A 9,391-nucleotide genomic window follows, 5' to 3' on the forward strand; every position below is an offset into this window, starting at 1 on the left:
CTGAGTATGTGGCAGTCTGGGTTCTGGCTTTGACTGGATTGTTCCTGCCTCTCATTTGCTCAGTTGTGTTTTTTTAATAAATAACGAATTTTTATGATAATAATAATTAGGATGATAAAAATGACAATAGCAGGAAACCAGTTTTTGTTCTTTTTTTGTAGGTGTTTGAGGAGGAACATCACATTCTCTATCTGGATCATGGTGGTGTCATAGTTGCCATTAAGGACACCTCAATACCTTTAAAAATACTCAAGTAAGACTTTTATTTTGTTCTCTCATTTCTAAACTCAAATAACTAGGTTTGCTCCGGAATAAAGAGGAAGGATATTGGGGCTGCGTGTCGTACTTAACACTGTAAAGAGGATTTTGAGACCTTCCCTCCCTGGCTTTTACTGACCTGATTGTGCTGTTAATCCTTTGAGTGGTTGCTTTAAGAACCCCATTTGGCTTTGGAGAGCTCTTCAGACCACCCGAGTTCAAGCAGCCTAAATCTCTTCCTCTGCACACAGGCAGCCCTTTACCCGAATAACATCATTTACATGCAAGATATTGTGTGCACCTTGCTCGGCTAATGTGTGTAAAGAGAAACTTATAAAGATCAAAGAAAAAATCTTTAGCATCTCCGAAATAAGATGTACAGACTTTCATTGGCATTAGAGTCTTGGCAGTCCAAACACTACATCTGTCGGGGTAAGACTTAGATTGTGTGGCTTTTAGACTTAGATTTGTGACCTACAAACTCTCTAGTTCACTTAGAGAAAATCTGTGACTTGTAAGAAGGTACGTCTTTGCCATTTTCACCTTTACTGCGCACCCTGTAAAAATAACCATCTTCCAACGGATTACATATTTTATCATTTCAAAATTGAAGAGCCATTTAGGGCAGAATCATTATTTTTAATTTAATGTAATTATTATTGGGTTGACGGTCAACCTAAATTTGTGTAAACTATGCAAATAAAAGCACATATGACACATTGATATTTTTAGGGTTTTCTTGTCAGGAATGTCAAAGCAAGAGGAGCTAGTTACTGAAACATTTTGAATTGAGTCACCTTGAAATTTATTTTAGTTTTTACTTTTTTACAGTACTATCACCATGGCTACCCACCATTAACTTTCACTGAAACACAGCCCGTTAATTTTCTTGGGGAGCACATTGATAGAGGCAGACATGAGCGGTCATTTTACTTTTCATTTATGTAATCATTACCTTTCACATTTGATTTACTGAAAGTATATATTGTAATATGCAATTTTGTTGCCAGTCTTCATAACACAAATCCTACCATAGATTCAGCGTAGATGAGGGACGAACATGGAGCGTTCACAACTTCACCAGCACTTCTGTATTTGTGGATGGACTTCTGAGTGAACCTGGAGATGAGACACTGGTTATGACGTAAGTCCACTAGCAGAAAATACACTTACCTACATGTTTGTTTTTCCTAACCTAAATGGCTTACTTTCTTCCATTGAACATAAAATTACATGTTAGGTGGATTGTAATTGACTGATATCCTCTGGCCCTATTCATTTTCATCCGGACTTTTGATAACTAGAATAACTAAATCCACCAAAGGGGGTAGAGCTGTCTCATACCTAGCACCTAAACTCTGGAATAGCCTTCCCGATACTATTCGAGGGTCAGACACGCTCTCCCAATTTAAATCTAGATTAAAGACACATCTTTTCAGCCAAGCATTCACTTAATGCAAAATATGCTAAATAAACCACCGGGAGACTGCATTTATTAGATATTATTTACTAGAATAATCTTGCTTGTTCTATAAACACCATGCACTGTGCTGTGTTTAACCTTTTTTGTGTTTTTTAGTTTTTCTTATTTTCTCCTGTAAAGAATGCACATTGTGAAAAACGCTAATATAAATAAAATTGAATTGAATTTTCAATGTTTTCCAAAAAGAGTAGCATTAACATTTTGGGGTACATTTTTTGAAATTTATTTTTAAATTTTATGATCTCAGGAAAATAGATAAACATGGATCATTTCAAAAAGATTAATGTATATAACTATATATATTTCCATATAGGCTAGTCTGTACTCAATAATCTTCATCGTTTAACCCTTAATCCATAACGTCTATGTTTATGGCCATAAATGGCTATAATTCATTGCCTGCATTTTGTTGTGGCTGTTTAATCTTAAATTGATATGGTTATAAAAATGTTTTTTAGATAAAAACTGAATTTTACTTTAGTGGGTTTAGTGCAACATTCCCTGCAGAAGATCTGAAACAATTTTTAAACATTTAGTCAAACTGTATTTTCAGTAGTGTTAAATGTGGGGCTGAATGCTGTCATAGATAAACTTGGCATGTAATAAGCGGTCCATACATAGGGCTCCACCTAGTGGCAGCGCTTTTTTAACGAGCTTGGGTTGAGAGCATTTTCCCATGGACCACAAACAGCAGGTGGTGTCTTTTGTATTATAAAGGCAAAGTGATATCAAGGAGCTAAATGAAAGAGGCCAATGAGTGTGAAACATTATGTCAAGGTTATACTTCAATACTTCAAGACGTGAATGGCTTTTGTTCGCCTACAGTCAAATGTTTGTTTGTTGCTGTGCACAGGGTATTCGGCCACATAAGTTACCGATCAGATTGGGAGCTGGTGAAGGTGGATTTCCGCCAGTCTTTTCCCAGACAGTGCACAGAAGCTGATTATGACTCCTGGAAACTCACTGACTTGCAGGTTTTTTCAGCCTATTTTTTCTGTCCGTCTGCATTTCAGGCGTAATACCTTCAGCAATAAAACCTTCAGCTATAAGTTTCAGCCGCTGGGTGGAAATATATTTTAATATAGTTTGCGAATCAATTTATTACTTTTCAAATGGAGATGCATGACATGTTTTTGTTCCTGCAGGGAGAGAAATGCATCATGGGCCAGGAACGAATGTACCGGAGGAGGAAAGAATCATCATTTTGCATTAAAGGAAAGAGCTATACGTCAGCTCTAACGGCTAAACCTTGCCAGTGTACAGAGAAAGACTTTACCTGGTACAAAAACAGAGAGATAACCTTTGTGCATTAGAAGCAAATCTTGGTTATACTCAGACATCTCCACGGTTGCTTCACATTTAACTGCCTGTTTTAAAACCCAATGCACAAAACCTGTAGTGAATGAGATCTTGTATGTTTTTAGTGATTACGGCTTTGAACGCGCTCCCAGCCTCAAGATAGAGGGTGACCGCTGTTATCCTGACTTCTGGCATGATCCTGATGCTCCACCTGAAAACTGTCATTTAGGACACAGCTATAAGTCCAGCACAGGGTAAAACACACACACACAGGCTTTGGTTGACTATCCCCGTGGGGACAGTCCATAGGCGTAATGTTTTTATACTGTACAAACTGTATATTCTATCCCCTATCCCTAAACCTAAAGATCATAGAACACTTTTTGCATTTTTAGATTTGTAAAAAATATTGTTCTGTACAATTTATTAGCTTTTTTGCCCCTGCACGGTGACACGAGTCCCCATGTGTTGGTGTGTATTCAGGTTTAGGTCCCCACCGGGATATACAAACATGAACACACACACACACAGCGTCTCATAGACACTCAGATTAACACACATCCCAAGATATAGTGATCCTGCTGGGTTAAGTAGAACATGACAGTGGGATCGTGGGTTTCATCAGATCCTCGTTCAGCAAGATGCTTCCAAGTTATATGCATGCGCGTCAAGGTTAACATGTGTTTTGTTGTCTATTAATAAAGTTACCGGAAGGTCATCGCTAATGTGTGTGAGGGTGGCGTGAATAAAGAAGAGAGCTCAAAGCAGCATTCCTGCCCTCTGCTGCCCCCTAGAGGCCTGCAGCTGGGTATTAAAGGACAGATGTTGGCTGTGGCACCCGGCGATGACATCACCTTTATAGTCCATCAAGAACAGGTGATATACATAATGAAATGTCGATTATTTAAATCCCTATTCATAATATATAGAAACAACTATTTCTGCCCCTGCCAAAATGAAAGTATATTTATATTTACATACATAGTTTTATTTTTGATTGCAAAAGTGATGCAGCATGATTATGTTGTATTTGTCAAATTGTGTGACCCTGTGCAGGGTGACACCACCAGCACCAGATATCAGGTCGATTTGATGGATGGTGTCAGGGCTATATATGAAAACCTGACTGTCACAGATGAACCCATTCAGCACCGTTATGAGAAACCTGGTGTTTACAGTGTCAATGTGAAGGCTGAAAATTCTGCGGGACATGACAAAGCCACCTTGTACATCCAGGTCACGGGTATGTGAAATCTTCATTAATGAGGCAGAGTAACTGTGTTTAAAGGCTGTTTAGGACAACAACTTTAGGAATATAAAAATGTAATACTAGCAGAAATATGTTTCCACTACAGCATCTATTTACATGTTACACAGGCTTTTAGAGGGTTACATCTGCAGCAACTGTAGCCTAAAATGTTTTCCTGTTGTGGAGAAGAGGTTTTTTTAAGTTAAATTGCCACTTGTCAAAGTTCATTGTCATTTTAGTCTATAACATGATACTGTATGAAAAAATAGAGAGAGGTAAAGAAATGTATTTCCTCATTTTCTCTGCAGCTCCTCTACAGGATGTTCATCTTGAGGTTGTACCAATAGCTGGCAGAAATCAGGAAGTAAATCTCACAGCTATAGTGCTACCCGCTGAGGCAAACCTCACAGTGTTTTACTGGTGGATTGGAGATAACCTTCAGGTACTGTGTGCTCATTTATAATCTAGGATAATTCCAGATATTCTTCAAATCCATACTGTGTTCTTCTGTTTTTAATAAGATGTTTTATGTGCTTAAGAATTTTATACTATTTACTACATGTAGCTGCTGTGAGTGTTAAAGGGATAGTTCAACCAAAAATAAAATTCTGTCGTTATTTACTCACCCTCTTGTCATTTCAAACCTGTAAGACTTTCTTTCTTCAGAACACAAAAGAAGATATTTTGAAGAATGTTACCCATTCACTTGCATTGGTTTTGTGTCCATACAATATAAGTGAATGGGGTCCAGTGCTGTTCGGTTAGCAACTTTCTTTAAAATATCTTCTTTTGTGTTCTGCGGAAGAAAGTCATAAAGGTTTGAAATGACACGAGGGTCATTTCAGTAAATGATGACCGAATTTTCATTTTTGGATGAACTATCACTTTAAACTTGTTGAAACTTGGATTACATGTATACATAATTTGAATTTAAAATAGAAGTTGGTTAATAAAACTAACTCGTCTTCAATGATTTCTCATGGGTCATTTAATTGAATCGCTACATGAACAATAAAGCAATTCAATTGAAAGTCATTTGAAACACTTATGCTTGAAGCGTCAGTGGTATAAATATTTGATGTATCTTTCTCCCGACAGCCAAAACTGACGTTGGAGAACAGTCTGATTACCAGATTTTCCCAAAAGGGGGAAGTTCTTGTGACGGTTCAGGTATCTAATGGTCGCTCCATGGTGCAGGACAGCAAGATTGTACACGTTTATGGTGAGATATACACCACAAGACAGTTGCACAGAAGGTTGTGCGGTTTAAAAAAATCTAGCATCAGAAGGGTCTGGGAAAACACATATTGTCCAAAACCATAATCTCAACAGACTCTCAAGGCCAGGAGCACCAAAAGGCGCACATATAATCCAACCCAATTCCTTTATCCACTCTTTATTAAACACACATATGCTTACGAAAACTAATGGCACATTTAGTTGCTTGATTTGTTTTTTCATGCCTGACCACTAACCATGTTTTTTGCTTGTGATGTCAGTGAACTGAAATATTCATGTGATTTCAGGGCCAGATTGAATATTTATGAGTGTGATGATGTGATGAGGTCATGTCTTGAGAAGCAAAAATAGCACTTTCCGTCTGAGACAAAGTTCAGCTGGAGTTCTGCGAAAACTGTGTCACGTCACATTATATGTTCTCAAGCTAAAAGTAAACCTGTTGATTGTACTTTTTTAATTCATTTAAGGTCGATAACTTTAGGTAGATAAAATCAGTAAGCAGTGCTTTATTGTGGCTAAATCTTTTGAATTGGTTCTGTGACCATTTACAGCAGAACAATTTTTATGTCAGTTATAGTCATGTTTGGACTTCACAATACTTTATATAGTGCCATGATTATGATAAAGAAAAACAAAAGGTCTTCGACATTGTTTGTTGCCATGATTCTTAAAAAATAAATATATCCTTCACGTGATGAAGCCTGAATGCTTTGCATTTCATTCTTTACCTTCAGCTGCGATAATAATATAATATTAGTATAATATCTTTAATCTTTACATGTTACTCTTCTCTTTAGATCGTTTCCAGGTCATTCCACTGAGCTTCAGTCATAATTTGGACCACTTTAATCCAAATATCCCTGAATGGAGACACGATGTGGGGCAGATCGTCACGAAAATCCTTGCCAAGGTTCGCTCTTCAGTCATAAACACACGCACCTGTTTGTTTTGTTTTTCAAAAATAGATTATAAAAAATAGATACTAACATACTGATATTGCACTGCTTGTGTCACAGCTCACAGGGGTTCCTCAGGATTCTCTGGTTACCATGGTGAAGCCTGGTCTTCCCACCACTGCAGACCTGTATGTTCTTCCTCAGGACAGCACACCAGTGAAAAGAAGTGTGTTTGTGGACAAGGTACAGAATTAACACCAAATATAGTCTTCACAGAACTCATGAAAGTGTAAGGTGTTCTGGCCTGACTTTAAAACTTTAAATAAAGATGGTTTATAATAAACCTGAAATGACTGTTTAGAAAAGCCTGGAGATACTTTTGTAAAATTTCATAACTGGGGATTCATTTCTGTTGTCCTTTTACGTGTTTCCCATGCATCTGGGCTTATTTAAAGATATAATTATTTACAGTAACTTAGCTGGTATCAACATTAGTCTTATTGCTTTGCTAAAAATTGCCACTGTAATGCAATGAGACAAATTGAGTAATTCAGTTGTTTTGTAGCTCATAATCGAATGTTTGCTTTTCGTATGTTATAGTATTTCACATCTTTATGTGCTTTTTCCTTGTCAAAGCGTGTCCCCACCATAAAGCAGGTTCTGAGTGAGAACAATGTGAGCTTCATCATCAGAGGAGGACTCCGAGTGCTGGTGACTTTAGCAGATTCAAATGCAGGTGAGTAAAATGCACAAAAGCTACCAAATATGTCAGTGAATCGCTGAAGAAATTACAATATTACGTCAAGCCCTTTACGGATAACCATTAAATATACTCATTGTATTTGAAAGGATCTGTAACTAGTGACTTGTCTGCCAGCCCAACAGAGACTGGTGCGTTATGTTCACTTGCCTTTTTAGAAGTGTGCTCAGTATCTTGCTCTGTGCTCAGATCTTTACTCTTAATACTCTTAACTGCTCATAGAATGAGAAAAAAAATTGATCAGTATTTTTGTCACATTTTCTTCCTCTGATATGTATGTCTCTTCTTCCATTTCTGTTTGGCTTTCATGGTGAAAAATGTCTCCTTTTTTGGATTAAATAACACGCATGCATTTTATTTAACTTTGCTTTAAATTTCATGTGTTGGGTTTTTCTTTTGGTTTTTAGTTGTTTGAATTATTTAATTTTTTTTATTTGTTTGACTGTTATGTGTCACAGCCACAAAAATAGCTTCATCCACACAAGGTGTGTACATTGTGTGTGATTTGTCTGTGTTTTCAGTTCACTCATTTATTTATTTATAGTATTTCCATATTATATTTATACAATAATATGTTGTTTGTAATCGTTTATGTAATGTTTAATAGTATATAATATATAAAATAAAACAAAATGCATAAGTATTTTGAAGTTGGGTGGAATTAATTGTGATAAAGGGATTATCAAAGTGTGTTGATCTCTCTCTCTCTCTCTCTCTCTCTCTCTCTCTCTCTCTCTCTCTCTCTCTCTCCCTCTCGCTCCCNTTCTTGGCCACCATTGACTACCATAGTGGGGAAAAAATGCTTTATAAATGTCATTCTGTTGAACACAAAAGAAGATACTTTAAAGAATGTAGGAAAGCAAACAGTTCTGGGGCACTTTTGACTACCATTGTCATTTTTCTTACTTTGGTAGTCAAAGTTGGCCAAGAACGTTTAGGTTACAAAGCATTCTTCCAAATATCTTCCAAAAATGTATACAGGTTTGGAACAACTCGAGGGTGAGTAAATGAAGACATCATTTTTATTTTTGGGTGAACTGTCCCTTTAAGGTTGTAACATATAGCAAAATGCAGGCAATTAATTGCAATTTATATATATATATATATACTGTACACACTGATACATTGCTTTTGATTTTTGTTGCCCTTTAGGGCGTTGTGTGACAAAAAAATTAAAATGAGCCCTTTTACCCTATTAAAAATCATCTCTCTTTGTAATGCTAAACAAACGTTAGCATAAGTTATTTTAGTTTTAAATGACAGCTTTTTGTTTTCAGTTAGTAATGACTGGTTAGTCTAAGGTAACTGAATTTGATTCTACCTCCAGCGTTACCTAGTGTCTGCGAGTCCATGTCATCATCGATGAACTCCTCGCTCTGGATGATATTCTGTGTGTCCTCACTGTGATTGACAGGGCTAGTCATTTCCTGCTCCTTCTCGTTGTGCATCTGGGCGTAAAAGTTTCGCCCTGGCAGTTTTCTGAAACGCAGCCAGGGATGCGTTAGGCTGCTCTCCTTTGGCCTCAGCAAGGAACCATGGTTTTTGTAGTTTTTCCTGTCACAGTTGTGTAGTTTATGTTCTGTTATGGTTAGGCTGGCTGTCAGTTCGAAACGTGGGGACTGAACATGCATTCTTTTTGTGATGGGGTTTGACATGACAGTGTATGTCAAATAGCATTATAAAGGTTCCTGAATACATGTGTTGTATACTCATGCAATTCAAGGGCTGATGGGGTAATAGATGGGCAGCAAGGCAAAATGGAAGTGCAAATTGTACCTATAAAACCATAGGTATAACATAGCGCTAATGGGATATACAGTATAATCATATCAAATGTATCCATATCACTTCATTCATTTTGCTAAAAGTGTTTTAATAGTTTACCTGGCAATGACAGGAAAATCTAAATATGTGGGTTACTTTTTAAAACTATTTTACAATGTTAGCATTTTAAAATAGTATCTTTTTTAAATGCCAATGTATGTATGTATGAAGTGACTCACCTTTTAAACTTGAAAAGTATGAATGCTGCAGCAGAGATCAGACTTATCAGAAGAATTACAGCCAGAGCCCAAACACCAGGACTTGCAGCACCCATACGAGAACCTGAGCAGAGAGAGAGAGAGGGAGGGAGGGAGGGAGAGAGAGGGAGAGAGAGAGAGAGAGAGAGAGAGAGAGAGAGAGAGAGAGAGAGAGAGAGAGAGAGA

General features: G+C 37.2%; 2 protein-coding genes across 9 annotated transcripts in view; one reads left to right on the top strand and one right to left on the bottom strand.

Moving 5' to 3' along the window:
• Positions 1-9,391, top strand: part of sorcs2 (sortilin-related VPS10 domain containing receptor 2) — a 168,650-nt gene that overhangs the window by 156,286 nt on the left and 2,973 nt on the right. For 4 of the 7 annotated variants that reach the window (XM_057345141.1, XM_057345148.1, XM_057345166.1 and 1 more), the window contains exons 13-25: positions 162-253; positions 1,295-1,402; positions 2,595-2,715; positions 2,887-3,020; positions 3,166-3,294; positions 3,745-3,916; positions 4,097-4,283; positions 4,598-4,731; positions 5,388-5,511; positions 6,326-6,438; positions 6,545-6,667; positions 7,061-7,160; positions 7,274-7,315. In XM_057345141.1, coding sequence (XP_057201124.1) covers positions 162-253; positions 1,295-1,402; positions 2,595-2,715; positions 2,887-3,020; positions 3,166-3,294; positions 3,745-3,916; positions 4,097-4,283; positions 4,598-4,731; positions 5,388-5,511; positions 6,326-6,438; positions 6,545-6,667; positions 7,061-7,160; positions 7,274-7,315 — 1,579 coding nt within the window. Of the gene's footprint in view, positions 1-161; positions 254-1,294; positions 1,403-2,594; positions 2,716-2,886; positions 3,021-3,165; positions 3,295-3,744; positions 3,917-4,096; positions 4,284-4,597; positions 4,732-5,387; positions 5,512-6,325; positions 6,439-6,544; positions 6,668-7,060; positions 7,161-7,273; positions 7,316-7,642; positions 7,744-9,391 lie in introns of those variants that run through there. The other 3 variants (XM_057345157.1, XM_057345175.1, XM_057345191.1) reach the window with 2 other exon arrangements.
• On the bottom strand, positions 8,349-9,289 carry LOC130561112 (VPS10 domain-containing receptor SorCS2-like). Of its 2 annotated transcripts, none has more exons than XM_057345255.1 (2): positions 9,188-9,287; positions 8,349-8,738 (listed from the first exon to the last, which is right to left on the bottom strand). In XM_057345255.1, exons 1-2 carry the CDS (start codon positions 9,280-9,282, stop codon positions 8,462-8,464), a joined length of 372 nt encoding a protein of 123 aa, XP_057201238.1. In that variant the 5' UTR covers positions 9,283-9,287; the 3' UTR covers positions 8,349-8,461. The 2 variants fall into 2 exon arrangements, with proteins under 2 accessions (XP_057201238.1, XP_057201247.1); XM_057345264.1 differs by having other exon boundaries at positions 8,352-8,663; positions 9,188-9,289.

Source organism: Triplophysa rosa, linkage group LG1 (genome assembly GCF_024868665.1).
Source record: "Triplophysa rosa linkage group LG1, Trosa_1v2, whole genome shotgun sequence".
Lineage (NCBI taxonomy): Eukaryota > Metazoa > Chordata > Actinopteri > Cypriniformes > Nemacheilidae > Triplophysa > Triplophysa rosa.